Source organism: Stegodyphus dumicola, chromosome X1 (genome assembly GCF_044657685.1).
Source record: "Stegodyphus dumicola isolate Sdum_Otavi_A_Nest chromosome X1, ASM4465768v1".
Taxonomy (NCBI): Eukaryota; Metazoa; Arthropoda; class Arachnida; order Araneae; family Eresidae; genus Stegodyphus; species Stegodyphus dumicola.
In genome coordinates, this window is record NC_140780.1 from 240107641 (window position 1) to 240126221 (window position 18581).

An 18581-nucleotide genomic window follows, 5' to 3' on the forward strand; every position below is an offset into this window, starting at 1 on the left:
TTCAGTTTATGAGAGAGCATTATAAGAGAGAATAAGGCAATATTTTTCATCCAATATGTGCACTTACAGTATTTCAGACTCCCAAAAAATATAAATGCAAACTCTGTTACAGGTATCAGATGCCATCTCAGAAATTTTTTAATTAAAATATGTTTCAACATGACTGTCAACTTTGGATCTGTCAACACATTTCAAAATTAAATGAACAAATAATTCTAAAATCTAAAAAGGAATGGCCATCATTAACTGCTAAAAAAGATCAGAGATCCAAAAATACTGATAAACTATTTGACAATAGTGTCTTAAAAAACAAACCTCTGAGCATTCAAAGTTTAGTGCTTCGGGGAAAAGTATGCATGAATTTTCACATCTAAATAAAAATAATGGAAAAATTACTAGCTTTGATACTTGGTGTTGAAATGCTATTTTTAAATTTTTCAAAATTTCAATGTGGTGTTTCCTAAGATTAGTGATCAATTCTTGAAATAAAAATATAAACTTCTGCAGAATCACTTTAATCTCCACACCTTGAGACCACAATGGAGTTGCAGATTAGTGAATTATGCAAATTTTAGATCATCTATACAATCTCATACATTAAGCATTCTTTCATACAAGAGCACTGCATTTTTAAACACAATTATGTACATAAATGATTACTTTTATATTTTTGAAATGTAATTTCCATTGCTATTTATTTTAAGACTTTAGGTTTCTCCTTCATTTACAAAATTTGTTTTCTCCAAAAATTTAGACAATGTTTCATTAAACCTCCAATGCAACTAATTTTAAAGTAAAGCAAAAACAGATGTGCTGTGCCAATGGGAAATTGTAGTCGAGAAATATGGATGAACTACAAGTTTTTTTTTTTTTTGATGTAGGGGGGAGAACAAAAGAATTCTTTCATAAAAACACATATTTCTCATAAACAATACCGCATATCCACCAATATGCATTGAATAACTTATTTTCATATAGGCTACTAGTGGCCTTCCCATAAATATGGGAAGATTGTGTTACTTTTGTCATCATATTCCATGAATACACACTATTAGCAATTATGGAAAGTGCGATAACTGAAACTTTGAATTAATTAAAAAAGTTTCTCAATATTCTAGCCTCATTTTCTTTGTTGCTTTTAATTTTGCATGCCATGAAAATCTTAACAGCTGTTATCCTTAAGATCTATTCCTATGTGGTTTGTGTGGATTGTAACCAAGCAAGTTGCAATAAAGCTTAGCAATACATTTCAAAATGAACTCAGGATATGAAAAAGAGGGGACAGTTTAACCTCTTCATAGATATTTATCATGTAATTCCAAAATTACTTTTAAAATAGAGCATAATATACAACCCAAAAAACACAGATTTATCTAAAATGAAGAATTCACAGCAACTCATGATCAGATCCATGTGTAATAAAAATAACAATAAAAGGTACCATGCAAGCAGGCTAGGTTAGGTTAAGTTAATTGATTATGATAAGACATTCAATGGCTATCGGCTTAAAGGGAGGAATATCTTTGAAGAGCACTTTCTCAGGGATGATTATTATTATATTTTTCAACCAAAATACGTTATTAATATGGGACACTTCTGTTAAAAAATTCATTTGTATATACTTATGAAAATCTGCTGGTAAATATGTCATATCTATTTCTCTGAGAACCAAGATTTGCTTGTTTACACCCAAAACTATTCGCATAGTAAGCATTTGTGAGATATCTAAGGAATCATTTCTATATATGCATTCAATTACAGTTTTCAAGAATAATATTTGTTACTAGATTTGTTACCTATATGTTATTTTCAGTCAGTATTTGCTAATAGTTTTACAATATTCATAAAAACAAGACGGTTGACCCTTGAAGTGTGAAAGTTTGAATTGTGCAGGTCCACCTGTATGCACTTGCTAAATAAGTGTTTGCAAGCATTTGTTTGTATGTATTCATTTACAGGTTTCAAGAATAAGATTTATTACTTAATTGTACCAATATGCTTCAGTTCACATTTGCTCACACTTTGACAATATTCATAAAGATAAAACAGTTGACCCTTGAAGTATAAAAATTTGAATGGGCAGGTCCACTTGTATGCATCCTTTTTTCAACAAATATGTTAAAAAATCATTTGGAGATTTACAGAAAAATTTAAAAAGATCAGAAAACAAATGCACTTAAAAAATACTACAAAAGTTTTTTTAAATGCTATGTACATCTTGAGTGAAAAAATGTACATATTATTATGTATTGTCATTTACTAATAAAAAAATTAAAGCAAATTTGCTTCAAAAATTTAGAATTTTGAGATTTTATGACATAAACACTTACAAACTTCACATGGTGCCATTAAGAGCAAGAGACATAAACATAACTGGGGAAAAATCATCGATCTTCTGCTAGCACTAGAAGCACAGTTAGCTGAGTTATCGAGAGGGCTTGCTTAGTGTTTTTTTCTTCTCAAATTTATGTTATCATAAGAATACAACATGTAATATACATAAAATATATGTTAATCTACAGTTTTTATTGCAGATAAGGATTCTGGACAGTAACAGACTATCAATAATTATGTTTTGAGGTAGGCAGAAACCATACATGGATTTGCCGTTCTGCAAATGCTAATAATTCCTTATGTTTCAAGGGTTAAAATGCAGTTCTTGATTATGCAGAACAGATAAAGCAAAATAGACAGCATAAAAATCAAAATAATCTTTGAAAATGCAAGAAATTCTGAAAATCATCTCACTGTACAAAAGATGCTTCAAATTCCTCTCATATTCATGCCATACAAAAATACTCATTGCAGGTAACAATCTATAATAGTCTAATTATGATATATTGAACAGGTGAAATGTAGCAAAAACAGTTATATCTTTTATGCACATTACCCAATAAAACCATGCAGTTTCTATCACAAACTCAGCAATTTGCTTTCATTTAACTATACAGGGTGCTCAATAAATTTCGGTACCACCCGTTTAACTGCCAAACAGCTGCAGCTTATAGTCATAAAAATAGGTACCTACATATAGTAAAACATCTATGCTCTACTAGATGAGATATCTTACACTGCCACCTGGTGGAAAACAGTAGAGTTAGCGTCCCTGTCTCGAAAGCAATATGAGATAGGAAGAAAAAGTGAAGTAGAAAGTTGTACAGCATCATCGATTTAGTATGAAAAGACACCTTGTGGACATGAATGTTAAGAACAGAACGTTTTAAACATGCATTTGTTTATTTGCGATTTTCTACACTGTGACATCAAGAAACTATCTTAGAAAAGGGGGGAAAAAACTAGTTATCAGAAGCCACCTTTATTTTTGATGTTCAGACTTCTCTCTGTTAGCTGAAATGCACATCTGGACCCTTGTTAGAACTTCATGTTGCACGCATTGTAGCATAGAGGGTGACATGTTTGCACAAGCATCTGTAATATGTTGTCGAAGATCCTGCAATGTTTGTGGAGGGGTCACATACATCTGCTGTTTGAGGTATTCCCATACGAAAACATCCATTGGAGTCAGGTTAGGTGATAATAGAGGCCACTATTTGAAACCACCATACCCGATTATTTGTTCTCCGAATTCCTCCATCAGGTACTGCTTCGCTTGCAATGTCTTGCATGCAGACATGCTGTCACGTTGGAACCATCCATTCCAGAGTTGAAGCAATGGCAGGTTCTCAACAAAAGCAGGTACTATGTCTAGCAGAAGTTCTAAATATCATGTGGCCATTAACATACCCTGGTAAAATATTGGGCCAATTAGCTTGTTATTATAAATTCCACACCAAACATTAATCAAAAAGCATATTTGATGGCGAACGTCACAGAACATAATGGATTTTCCAGTGATCAGTAATGGGTGTTCTGCCTATTGTACATTTCATTCCGGGAAAAGTATGCCTCATCCATTCATATATCCGTCAGAATATTGAAGAATATTGGCTGGACCTCTGATTCATGATGAAGTTGGACCATGCAAAATGACTCTCGGCATCCATGTCCAGTAATGCCTGATTAAGTGTTGGCTGGTATAAATGAGCATCTAATTCATTTAGGACTTTTGGAAAAATGTGACTTTTTGGGGGGGGACCACAGTTCTCACTTATCTCTTGTGCTGCTGTTTGGATATGTGATGGTGTATGTTAAGATATCTTTCAGCTGTACTTTCTGCCCCACCTAAGGTGGTTGCCGGATCACAGTCGGCTAGTCATGCAACCTGTCTCCCTTAAACGTTTTCAAACCTGCAGGATGGTTTTGTGTGAAGGATGTAGGCCAGCTGGAAAACGTTACTGATATAACTGCACTGTGCTTTGCACCCACATTCACCACAAAGTAGAACCATCTCACAATAATCATTTTTTGAAAATCGCTCCATGACCATGAGCTTCAACAAACAACCTCGAGGAGATATCTCTTTTATAGCTGTCTCAGGTGAACAGGTGTGACATTTCATACATTATTTCATACCTGCCAACCTCTAAAGATAAAAATTCAGAAGATTTTTCCCCCAAGTTCAGAAGATTCCTCCAAAATTCAGAAGAACACGAAGAATTAATATCATGCTTTGATATTAAAAAAAAAAAAAAAATTATACAAATAGAAAAAAGAAAATTGTACTTCCATTAGTAAATCTCAATTAAGTAGTAACTAAAAAATTTATTAGGAAACATAAAACAAGAACTTAATGTTACACAAAAAAATTATTGCAATGAATTTAGAGAGCATTTTTTGGCTTTAGCCAAAAATTCTTTGGAAACAATTAGTTTTCTCATAACATTTAGCAATTAAAATGTTTTCTAGAGTTTTTGGTGAAATTGAAGAACGAAACATAGTTTTGTTTTTCTTCAAAACAATGAAGGCTCTCTCGCACTCAGCATTACTGTGTGGAATTACGAGAATAGCACATAAAACTCTTGCTAGTCTATCATATTTTGGTGTTCCATCAGCTCTTTTTATTCTTTTTAAGGTACCAACGAGGACATCAAGTCTATCTTCTCCAGAACTGGCAAAGTCTTCAAACTGTGCAGCAGAAAATTGGTTCTGTAGTTCATCTAAAGCATCATTATGGAATTCATTTTCTTTAATTGTTAACAAAAATGGAAATTTACCAGTAAAAAAACGAATCTTTTCAAAAGATGAATTTTCAATTTGTTTCAAATTTGCCACTTCAGCATTTAAAAGAACTTCATTTTGCAAAGGAAACTTCCTTACAATGTAATTACAGGCTGAGGAAAAGTACTTTCTGACACATTGAAAAAAATTATTTTTTTCTCATGATCTTTCAAAGAATTTACAAGTTCCCTGGTTTGATATTTCTGAGCAATCTTGGAGTCGGGAAACATCCGTCTGAAAAGTTGACCGGCGCAGCGCTTAGCGGCACGTTGTGTTCGATGAGGAATGCAGTAAACAAACACTCTGCCAAAATGACATCGGCAGCCGAATTTGAAAAAAAAAAATCATCCACTTTCTTTGACGTTGTCAAAGCCGAAGCATTAACTTCATACTTTTTAGACTTAACATGCTTCACAATGTCGCTTCTTCCACCGTGACTTATTATGAAGTCACACACGTTGCAAAATGCAGTTACCTTTGAAGGATTCTTTAATTGTTCGGCTTTGTAGGCAGCCGAAAATATTGAGAATACGGTTTTTTTGAACTCATTTCGTAACAACGACGTATTAAGAAAATTTGTAGCATGTGGAAAAAAAAAAAAAAAAAAAAAACAGAATGCGACAATCCACGCTCGCTGAATCCGAGCTGAGTAATTTCACAAGTTCAGCACATTGGATTGGCTGGTTTAGCGGCGAGTTGGGAGAAACCGCAGGTTACTGGATTCGAAGTAGTTGGTAGTTGGCGGTAAAACACGATGCAATTGGCAAAAATCGCTGAATTGGCGAAAAATTCTAAAATTTCGACAAAAATCACTATAAATACTTGAAAAAGGAAAAAAATCGTAAAAAATGGATTACGATCATAAAATCGTAAAGACAAACGCATTTTCGTAAAAATTACGAAAAATTCATAAAAGTTGGCAGGTATGTTATTTGCATAATGCACAAATTCGCACACCAAGCTCAAGCTGCATTGAGTTGATGCACTTAGTGACACGATTGTGCACCATCTGCATATTGTCAACTCTGTTTGTAATGGCAATCAGTACAAGGATGCAACCCCGCGCAGGGTTCTCTTGACTGTGAATTACAAGTGATACCACTCTGCCGTGATACAGGCTTATGTTTCTTTAGGAAGATAATCTTTTCTTCTTTCGTTCAAGTTTCATGATGTCACAGTTTCGGAAATCGCAAAGAAACAAATGTACATTTTTAGTGTACTGATTTAGTGTACTAATTATTTTTAGTATACTTTTTAGCATTCATATCCACAAAGTGTCTTTTCGTACTAAATTGATGATGCTCTACAACTTCGTAATTCACTTTTTCTTCTGATCTCATATCGTTTTCAAGATAGGGATGCTAACTTCAAAGTTTTGCACCAGGTGGCACTGTAAGCTATCTCATCTAGTAGTGTATAGCCTCTTTACTATATGTAGACAACACTTTTATGAGTATAGCTGCAGCTGTTCAGCAGTTAAATGGGTGGTACCAGACTTTAGTGGGCAACCTGTATAATAACTTACTAGTAAGCAGTCACTAATGTAAGCAAAGTGTAAACTATTTCAAAAATTTTAACCTCAGAGCAAAGACAGCAAACTTGGTAAAGCAGTCACACACATTCAATCTTATTATGTTTTCCCTAAATAACTCAAAACTTCATTTTTCTGTATTAACTACAGATATTGAATTTTCGTTAATATTATTCTCTCTAAATTTAACGAATCAGCACTATCCCGCCCCTCCCCCCAAAAAAACAATTTAATATTCCAAGTTGAAATACTTTCCTTGTTAGAAGATGATGCATTTGCTTTTACATAAAGAACATCAGGAATTTGTAGTGCAACCACTACAGTTGTGAAACACTGTGATACCATACATAATATTTCTAAGAAAATAAATCATGGTTATTTACATGTTCTAGACTCTAATTAGGTTAAACAGAAGTATTCTAAGTAATTTGGAAAGCTAGTCAAAGTTCCTAAGACAGCATGCAAGAAGCAGATTTTACTAAAAGCACACTGCGTTAAAGAAATAAATATTTTCAACTCTGCAAGTGAGGCTATATGTCCACTAATATTTAGACATAACTACAGTTTGTTTACCAGTTTATGTGCAAAAGCTCAATTTCAACATATTTATAGACTACAACTTCATTTCATAAAATGCAGGGAAAACATATTTGCAATTACTTCAACTACCCTTCAAGTTTCAGTACTTTGATCGGTCTTTTACACAAATTATTGAAACAACATCCATCTTTTCAAATTAACATTCAGTATTTTCAAACTTTATTTGGCCCACCAGCGGCCGAGCAGTAAAGTCACTGAACACTGGTAGTTCAGTCCGAGTTTCGAATCCCGTGAACGGGCTGGCTGCATGGGCATTTTCATGGTTTTCCCCATGTGTAACGTGTATATGAGTCAGTTTCCCTTAGAAAGTCCTCCCCAAAGGCATCCCTCCCCTTAGGCAGATGGCCCTAGTGTGATTTGCCGTAACTAAATAAACCAAAAAACAAAACTAAACTTTATTTGTTATGAAAATTAAGGGTTTTGTATATAAAAAAAAGCAAATTACAAGAATTCTCACTAACTGCAAAATAAAAGAATATGCATATCCAACATAATTTTATATTGCGTGTATTAAGTTATGTTAGTAGAGAAATTTTTTGCAATAAAAAGTATCTTCATGGAAATAGAAAACAGAAAAAACTCATTACCCATAGCAAAGCCATCATCTGTAAAGGCAGCTCCTAATTTATTTTTTCTTGAAATCTTATCTTTGCTAGATATAGACTGCTCCACAAAGTTTAAAGTCTAAAGAGAAAACACCTTTTTAGGCTACAATCACAAATTTCATGCAAAATTTCCATGAAAAAGTGAAAATTTAATATTTATAGAATGAATTAATATCTGATAGTCATACCAAAGGTGGAACAATAACAAAAAAGTTTTTCATGTGACCATTTTTAGGGTCGCGAAAAGCTGGAGCAAAGGCATCAACAAGTAGCTGGAAAATTAAAAAAGGAAAGGTATGCTTCACTGAACCTTTAAAAGACTTAATAAAATATGACAAATTTTATACACATTAGCTTACCTTGAAATATTCTGTACCTTCAGAAAAGTTCTTATTCAGATTGCTAATTACTGAATCAAGTTTAACAGCTCCTGAAATTGTGGCATCAGAAAGTTTTTCATCTTTACATAAATCTTCAAAACAAATTATGTCATCAAGATCTGGGATAAATCTTATGGCATTACTGGTACAGTGTATGCCCCCAGAACGTATCATTCTAACAAAGCCCATAGCATTTCCTAAAAAATAAACAGTTATAACTTGTAAGTGACAGTATAATTTTACAATAATAATACTAATTGAAGAATTTCTGGAATACTATAAACATTATAAATACTGTTAATTTTGAAAAATTTGACACATCAGTGCACAGTGTTATTATAAATGCAGTGTTTGACATTAGAAAGCAGAACTATTACAGCCTGAAATTTATTTCCATACAATAAGCCAAAATGCATTTAAAAAAATATGGACCTTCAAAAAGATTTTCAGCAAAAACACCAGCTCATATATTGTCAGATGGCAAAATTAATACTTACCACAAAGGAAAAAGAAAAGCTAACACAACAAAATATAAGAAAGTAATGGGAATTAGAAAAATTAACACCTTTTGAGTAAACCAAATTGATTAGCTGCAGAGGTTTTGGTTCAGTACGGGCATGCCATATATGCATCAGCAGCAAACATTACCTCACGGCCGGGTGTGTCATATTTGAATCGCCATTTAAATCACTCTATGGCCGGGCATACCACATTTGACTTTTTAAATAGAACATTTAATTAGTATTTTTTATTGCTGCTAGTTTATACAAGATGATTCAAATCATCTTGTATAAAACCATTTTTTTTTAAAAGAAACATTCCTTTCCTCACAAATTGTAGGAACAGAGAATATGACACTCAAAAGCAAGTACAAAAGGCGTTATCACCTATGATAACACTGAATGACTCAGTACTATCATGCATGCTTTTTTATGATACCATGCTTTTTCACCAGCCAACAAAAGAACCACATTTTCATTTTCAGCTCTCGAATAATTGTGTATGTGTGTGTGTGTGGGGGGGGTGGATTTAGCCTATACAAAGTAATAAGAAAAAAAACACCAATGTTTGTTTGGAGTAGAATGTTACACATGCTGCCTTTCATTTGGTGGTGTAGTAGAGAAGGAAGAAAGAATTACTGTATTTGCCGGTGTGTAAAACACACTTTTTTTTTGTTGAAAATAGGTCTGAAAAATAAGGTACGTCTTATAATGTCGATACTCAGTTTTTGATTATTCATTTCTGGAAATTTCCTCTATTCGGAGTAATGCATTTTTTTTTCCTTGTGTAATGTAGTAATATTACAGTTACGTAGAGCTCAGTAAATGCGCATGCGATGTCATCAACGATTACAGCTGGGTTCGTTTAAACTTCCCAATTTTTGTGAATGACTTGTAAGAGTGTGAAATTTCTACTGTTCAGTTTTCTTAAATTTGTTGACAAGTTATGGCTCAAAACCAACATTGGCATTGCTACAACATAGCACAAAAGCTACGTATGATTGCATATGCTAAAGAATATGGAAACAGGGCTGCAGAGAGGAAACTGAGAAAATGATAAGAACTTGGCAGAATTATAATGATCAGTAATAAAGTTTTATCCTTAAAAAATGTATATAAAAAGGGGGAGGGTGTCTTATAAGCCGTTGCATCTTATACGCTGGCAAATACAGTATATCTTGATTCACCTAAATTCAGCAACCAATGCAAGTTGTGCTCTTTCTTATCTTCCTAATTTCATTCATTTTATTATCTTGTTCAGCCAATTATTATTACTGTTATCTAACAAAAATTAAAATATTACTACAGGATTACATCTATATCTGCACATCCATCAATCAGCTTAAAGGATATCACCAAAATTATTGCTATTCTGGGTTCCAGCTGCATTTTACATTCATGATGTTGTTATTCAAAATGTATTGTCTGTGCAGCGCAATTCTTTCTTCAAAAATTAGGATCTCATGGCAAATCTTAAACTGTAAAATCCCATTTCAATTAACGAAAGAAACAAAACCGAACTGGAGACAGCTGGAGCAAAGGAAATACACAAACAGAAGAAAAAAAGGAACACCAAGTGAGTCTGAAAGAAAAAACCTGTGAAGTTTTAAAACTAATGGAATAAGTGAAGAAATTATACATGAATATGACATAAGCAAAGTCTTTATTGAGATCTCAATGTCCCTATCAACAATCTACAAATGGATGCTGAAATCTATGGTTTGATTTTAAATCTGGAAAATATCACCACAGATTCTGAAAAAAGTGATAAAGAGGTTGTTGATTTGGTTTTAGTTTGGCAGTTCATTTGACTATGACAAAGCACTCAAGTACTAGCTGCTTAAGGGGAGGGGTGCCTTCATGGAGAACTTTCTAAGGGAACTGGCTCAAATCCGCATTATACACAGGAAAAATCAAGAAAATAACCATGCAGCCAGCCTGTTTGATGAGACTCGAACCCAGACTAAACTACCAGTGGTCAAAGAGGTTGTTGAGAATAAAGATATTTCAGTTGACTAATTAATGGGAATTCTCTACATGGCAATTACAGAACTCTGAGGATAAGCCAATAACAGTGTATCTAAAACAGAAATTATATTTCTACAAAATTAAGGAGACAAACATAAGATGAAACAGCTTAAACTTGGGTTGTGAGAAATGTTTAATTTTATTTTATTTCAATTTATTTCATTTAATTCTAATTTGCACAGCTTATTCTCTATTAAGTTTACATTCTAATGACTAACTGCATTAAAATTATAGTCATTAAATTTAATGCATTAAAAAATTGTATCAAAATTTAAGAACATTACTTTTTCTTAGGAGAGCCAGCCAAGCAGTGAGCAATATATCTTGAACGAACTTTTGGCAAATGCCAAGACCTTTCATGAATAAATATATCTAATGTCACTCTAATGAATGTAATGGTGAATGTGAATTTTGTTTCTATACCAAATACAGTTATTTTCTCCTTTTAACAGTTTGTGAATCAGGTACAAAGATATAAAAAACTATTCTGCCCACTTACCTATCTGAGTAATCAACAGTCGGAATTGGTCCAGGTAACTCTGTCCATCATTAGTCACTCCAAGTTTTCGTATACCTCTATTAAATTTCTCTGCTCTGTCAAATGGATACTGAAATGAAAAGAAAGCAAAAATTATTTTGCCTTATGAAAAATACAGATGCAACTCAGTAAGTTAAGAAAGGGGAACAAAAATCAATAAAATCCAATAATCAAGCACATGAAAAATATTTAATATGAAAATATTAAAAGTGAAAAACATTGAAAATGTAAAAGTTAAGTAAAAAATGAATTAACAAGAATCAAGAGTAATAATCACATCACGCTAAAAATTTTCCAAAATACTAAAAATTATACAGCATTAAAACAACAGAAATTATATTTTTAACATATGTAAATACCAACTCATGTTAATAACAGAAATTTCTTCTAATCATACAACACTACTTTTGAGTTCCAGAAACACCACATACCTGAACTCACAACAAGCCCAGTGATCGTATATTTAAACACAGTACATAAAAGAACATGCAGGATGTACCATAAATGCCCCACAAACTTTTCATAATGGTATTCTCACTCTGAAGGGATAAAAAGCAGTTAAAAATTTATAACTGCCAGAGTTTGTACACATTTCTGCATGCGGAAATTAAGGACTTTTAAGGACCATTAATGAAAAAAATTAAGGACCTATGAGCAAATGGCAAGTGAATAAATGCAATTGAAAATATTATCTATGCATGAATTTCACTTTTGTAAAACTATCCTAAAAATAAAATAGATCTCTAAGTAGTATGCATTAATACTAAACATGAATTAATTAACATAATTGTTAATAAGTTTGAGAATAAAACTTTATGCAATTTATCAAGTAGCATTAAATATTTTACACTTATAATAGTTGGTCATATTTGAAAGAAGATAAGTGACATTTACGTTTTACTAACAGTTAGCTTTATGTTGATTTTTTTTTTTATGTCTCATTTTGTCACATACTTGGTCAGTCTAGAGGTTTTAGTAAATAAGCAGATAGATTTTATGTCAAATGGCATCGTTAAAATGAGAAATAAGATCATAATTAGCATGATTCATAATTAAAAGACTGAATGTTGTCGCTGTTGCTGTTTGTCTAGATAGAGACCTGCTGATTAAAACAAACCTGAAAGGCCTGATGTAGGCACGGTTGGCAAGTGTTGAAAAGTTAGTCAGGCTCTGTTTGATGCAGGTAGTGTCGTAGCTTAGTGTACAGTTCCAGGGGTTGTAACCCAGTTAATATACTTTAAGGTTCCAATAAGCCATTAAAGCACCAGAGGTGATAAGTCATTTTGTATTATTTTAAGTCTTAGCAGATGCAAAGAATAAGTTTTACTTTAATTTTTAAATTTATAAATTTTATTTTGTGTTTAGAGTGAGTGTTAATGAAAGGCAATAACTCACTTTAATATGTAGAGATAATTTTTAAGGGTAAGCAGTTAGTTATAAATAATTAAATTAGGTAGCTTGATAAGGTTAGTCGTTATGAATTTACATGACCACTATTAAATTTTATTTTTTAACAATATTTGTTAAAAAAGCCCTATTAAAATCAAAATCTAATAAAATTTCACAGTTTAAAATATATGCAATTTATGACACAGATTCTTAAACGATATTACGATAATTACACATTAAAAGCTACAAAATATTTATGTTTTGTAACAACAAAACTCAACAAAATATTTATCCGAAATTTTAATTTGAAGCCTTCCCAGACATTTTGGCTAGTTTATATCGATTTCCTTCTCTTTAAGCATCTTTTATAACAATTACAGTTTTGTCTCAATATGCAAACCAATGCTCTCGCTAGTTTCTGCTTTATCTAACTTGTCAACCTCTCCACAATGTACCTATGGTCCTATGATCCGGTAAAACTTAAATCGTCTAAAACCCCCAGCAGACATGAACCATATTATTGCTATGTCTGAAATTAATTACAATATCAGACAATAAAATTTAAATAAGGCTCTTATTTAAAAAGAACTTAGAACATAAAGGCATGTTCTGATGCTAACAAAATCAATTACAGCTCACGGTGACATAATTAAACAAGAACAGTCAAATTCAAACTAATAATGTAGACTAGTGGTCAAAGATTATACAATTTAATTTTAATTTAATCTGGCTCAATAACACTATGAGGAAACAGAAATGGGAAATTATAGTAAAGGCTGTAATCAAAAACAATTGGGTAATAATAACTGCACATATCTTTGAACAATAACTTTCTTTATGTATTCAGTTTCTTTCTTCATCACATTTCCTTTTCATTTTAGAATTTAATTAAGGATTTCTGTTATTCTAAAAAATACTAAATGCATTTAGAATGTACAGAAAAAGGAGCTAGATTTATTTCTTTAGTAATATGAATGAAGTAAAGTAACATGCAGAAGAAAAAACATGTTTAGTAACATGCAGAAGAAATATGAAATATATATAGTAAAGGCTGGTTACAGAGCTGATGTGGCAGAATTTCTAGAATTTAGTGACACACTGAACCACAAAATCTAGGAATGGCAAAACTTTTAGAATTTAGAGCAAGCACTGGAAGCAGAATCTAGAATAGGCAGCAGAATTTAGGATCCACAGAGATTGCATCAGGTGGGAAAATGTGTAGTGCCAGCTATGTGTATGATGCATTAAGACATACTAGATGAATCATTTAAAGTGTCAATAAAAGTATTCTTTTCTATAATGCCTGTCCATATGATAAGATTAGAAGCATTTTTGATATTTTCTATGCTTGAGTCTAGTGAAAAGTAGAGAAAATAAAGGGAAGATAAACACGTTAAGAAAAAAGATTCTAGTATCAGAAGTAAAACATTCAAATATTATGTTTTCATTGCTCTTCCAGATGTTCTCCAAAAAGTAAGAAATTCATTGCAAACTTTCTGTAAAATACATCCATTACGTGTTGATACCAGAAAACATTTTTCATTTTGACACATAATTCTCAAATCTTCTAGAATCGTGGGTCTCTAAATCTTGCCTTCAAATCCTTCTAAACTTTCCAAGCTGCAATGTCTAAAATCCTAAAGAAAAATTATCCCTACCATTTCTGTAACAGCAAAAAGCCAGAAATATTTCGGGAAAAAAAAAAAAAAAAAAAAAAAGGAAGGAAGGAAGGAAAAAGTATAAAATTAATTTTATGGAGAAAGCTGATGCACATTCTGAGAATTTTGAATATTCCGAGACAATTAATTACATGGTAAAAACTTTTACCATGAAAAAATAAGACATTTTTAATTCATTATATAGCTCATTTTGCTTTTGCTAAGAGCTGTTTCGTAAATTGTGCTTTATAGCATTATACCTTGTTTATTTTTCAGATTCAAAATATTGTATAAGTTGCCAAAAGGTTAGTTTAGTTTAGGTTAGGTTATTTAATTACGACAAAACCTCGAGGGCTATCTGCCTAAGGGGAGGGATGCCTTCATGGAGGACTTTCTAAGGGAAACTGGCTTATATACACGTTACACATGGGGAAAACCACAAAAACACCCATGCAGCCAGCCCATTCGCAGGATTCAAACCTCGGACCGAAATACCAGAGTTAAGCGACTTTACCGCTTGGTCGCTAGTTGCCAAAATGAAACTTTATAATATAACAGCAAAATATAAAACTGTTTTATTTTAATGTTATTTTTTAAATATAATTTCAATATATTACCATTATTTTAATTAAATTTATCAATGTTACGATGTTTTAAAAAAATCGTTGAAAAATTCTCAGATCTCGAAATTAAAAAGTTTCTATACAACCTAATCTTGTTGAGACGTCGCCAAATTTAGAACCGTTTAATAAAAGAATTTACATCTCCAAAAGAAAAAAGTTGTTTAAGAGCTCTTTTTTTTTTTTTTTTTTTTTTTTTTTGAAATGCTTATATTTCACTTCTTGCTTAGAAACTTAAGTATCCCATCATTTATATTAGAAATAGAAACAAATTATAACTCAGGAACCCATTCAAAAGATAATAAAATTAAGATTCAAAAGATATACAACAGTGAATGCCCAAAAATATTCCTTCAAAATGCTAATTCACACTCAAAATGACAGTTGTAAAAATAGACAAATATTTCAGATGATTAAAATTAAGGACCTTCTGCTGATTTTGGCCAAAATTAAAGACTTTTAAGGACCAAAAATCGTTTCCAACAAATCTAAGGACTTTTAAGGACTCTTAAGGATCGTACGAACCCTGAACTACCCTATGCATAGTTTTTGAAAAAAAAATTGACTAAAAAATTAAGACCCCACATTCAGTATAATGATAATGTCTCAACTCCCTCCCTTGCTGCTCCAAACTTTATCTTTTCAGTTAGTACTTCACTTTTTTTAAGGTAATGCTCTCTAACCATCTAAAACACAGGCTTTGCCTATCCAACAATCACGCAGTAGAAAGGGGAACAACATTCCACGGAATGTTTACAGCTGCTCCATAACACAATGATAAAAATTTTTAGAAAATTTCTAGTGTTGCAAGCACTGTAAGATTTTGTGCAGCTATACTGTTGAAATTAAATACAGTTTAGCTCTGGATTAGATAACACACAACAGTACTGATTTCTCAGGAATTTCAAGACTTCGTAGAAAATGCAGTCATTCTACAAATCTGATTTTTCATCAAACCAATCCTTTTTGAATCCTGAAATCTGTCAAAAATCTTAGTCAGTCATAAATGCTACTTAATCTCAGCCACCTCCGTAACATTGTCTACAGATGAAGAAGCCGAGTTTTTATGAACAGGCTTCTAGCAATTTTTGAATCCTACCAACTTCATCCTTGGCTTGACAGCCCATGGAAGGCCCTGGCCTCCTCCAGGCATCTCTGCTTTTTGCAACTGTTTTCCAGTTTCTACCTTTAGAATGCTTAGGTCATTTTAACACAACTGATCCATCTCACCATGGGTCCAATGTTGCCAGAAAGTTTTCAACTAAAGTAGCAAAAGAAGACTAAAAAAGTCGCAAATGATGTCAGAGATCACAGGATTTTTGTGACGTCATAGTTACGCGTGCCCATATGACCTCTGACATCATCACAAATTGACTGTCTATTAGTTCAGTAAGTTACAGACTATATTCAATTCTTAGTCATTTTAATTACGTATCTTACCTTTAACGAAATTTTGAAACTATATTGCTCATCTTCAATTGTTTAACTATCCATTCCTTTTTAAATTAATTCTCATTTAATTTAGGTTTCTGTTTTTAAATTATTTTGAAAGATATTCCTCACATTTAGATTGTTAGCACTTTTGTACTAAATGTTTTTAGTAGTCATTTCCATTCCATAGTTCTTAGCAACATTATAAGCAGGAGAACAAATTACATTTCTTTCTCTGGGTACCGAATACATGGTGCACAAGTTCTTTTGTTCAATTTGTTATCACCATAGAACTGGGAAGGGGTGACTTAAAAATAAAATTTCTAGAGCACCATCATGAATATTAGTATTAAGGTAAATAATTCTCCATTTCACATCCTTTTTCAATTTTTTTTCTTTTATTGCTATTGTTTATATGGAATTGGTCAATGTATCAATTATACAATAAAGCAATTTTGCAGCAAAATTTTGAACTTTTTGTACAAGATTTTAATAAGAGTGTAAAAATGATATATTGGAGTTTTACAGATAGAATAAAATAGTTATTCTAATTATAAGCATATTCACATATTCTAAATTTTCTAAACCAGGCGGTCAATGTCGACTTGCACATGGGGGAGGAAGGTTGAGAGGCCTCAAAGCAGTTTTTCTTCTTCCTTTCCCACGTTTCCCCCTTTCCTTATCCCCTTCTTGTTAAACCAACATGAGGATGTGCAACTTTGTCCGCACGTAAACAGTGTTTCAAGATGCAAACTTCTATTTAAGCCAAAATAAACTGTTTAACATAAATTATTTTTAACTGATACCTTATTTTAACATACAAGCATTTTACGATATATTAAAAAATCTTTGAAGTCTCAAAAGAGCAGCAGAAGAAAATGATGCAGGTAGCAAAAATTTCCCAAATACTGAAATTTTAGTAGCACAAGTTTGTCAAAAGTAAAAAATTTGCAAAAGTCACATAATCAGGCAACACAGCATGGGTCTACCCTGAGGTCTGATTCCCACAAGATTTTCATGCATTCTTGCCATACGACTAGCCCATTTAATAACTTGAAGAAGTTTACTACATCAGGTTGTCTACAGATCTTGTATAGCTCTAAATCAGATCATTTTTTCTATGACCCATTCACACAGACCCCACCAAGTATGCAACAAAATATCCTTCTCTCAAAAATTCCCACAGCATTCTCATCACATAAAGTCAGTGCTCAAGCTTCTTACCCTTACGTCAGAACAAATCTTATAAAACTTTGTAAAGAAGTAATTCAGTTAACTTGAGAAAAACTGGATATTAAATAGCTCTTCTGGCCATGAAAACATCTATTTGCAGCACACATTCTTTTAAGTATTTCAGAAGTTATCTCATTTTTAAAATTCATCTCTGCTCCTACCATCTTAATGGAGTATTAATTACACTGAGCTTCTCATTGTGACAAGTTTTATTTTAAACAAAGGTTCATGAAAATTAAATATATATGCATGCCTTTATCCAAAATTACAAGTGTAATATGTATGTATACTTTACCTTTTGCCCATTCTGAACTTTATTTTCTTTGAAGTAACGAAGATCCTAAAAATTAGAATTAAAAGATGTAAGTAACTCTATAACAAAACATACAATTTTTAAATGCCAAATCTGAATAATAAAAGCTTAAAAGTGTCTTAAATCTTGTTTAAAACTTATATTTTTATCATAGTTCAAATGTTATGATAAAAATATAACTGTAATAAAATACAATAATAAAACTAGTAACAATATTAAACCTAAGCAAAGTTTCAAAATACAAATTGTCCAGTTATAAATTTAATACCTATCTATTAAACACCATAATATTTACATTTCCCATATTAAAAAAAATATGAAAAATTAATTTAATAAAAAATAACTGCAAGAAAATAAATGAATTTAGAGTGATTATTTTAAAAGGTACTACATATACTTTTTTAAAGATTAAAAGTGCAAAAACGAACAAAAATTAAAAGTGCAAAAATAAACAAAATTTTACGAGTTGTTTCATATATTTTATCTTGCATTACTTATTTTCATATTCATTATAGGAAAGAGAGAATAAATAGTTCAGGGAAAAGGCAGCAATTATGGTACCACCTACTTTAGCAGGAGAAGTAAAACTACTCTTTCCTTTTGGAAGAATGAGAATGGAACTAAAGCTGATAGATTT

General features: G+C 31.9%; 1 protein-coding gene across 4 annotated transcripts in view; it reads right to left on the reverse strand.

Annotated features, from left to right (window-relative positions):
• SWIP (strumpellin and WASH-interacting protein) overlaps positions 1-18581 on the reverse strand; it is a 228808-nt gene that overhangs the window by 31110 nt on the left and 179117 nt on the right. For all 4 annotated transcript variants that reach the window (XM_085807262.1, XM_085807263.1, XM_085807261.1 and 1 more), the window contains 5 exons: positions 17927-17971; positions 11262-11370; positions 8214-8431; positions 8043-8126; positions 7837-7933 (listed from right to left, as the gene is read on the reverse strand). In XM_085807262.1, the coding sequence (XP_085663388.1) occupies positions 7837-7933; positions 8043-8126; positions 8214-8431; positions 11262-11370; positions 17927-17971 (553 nt within the window). The remainder of the gene's footprint in view (positions 1-7836; positions 7934-8042; positions 8127-8213; positions 8432-11261; positions 11371-17926; positions 17972-18581) is intronic.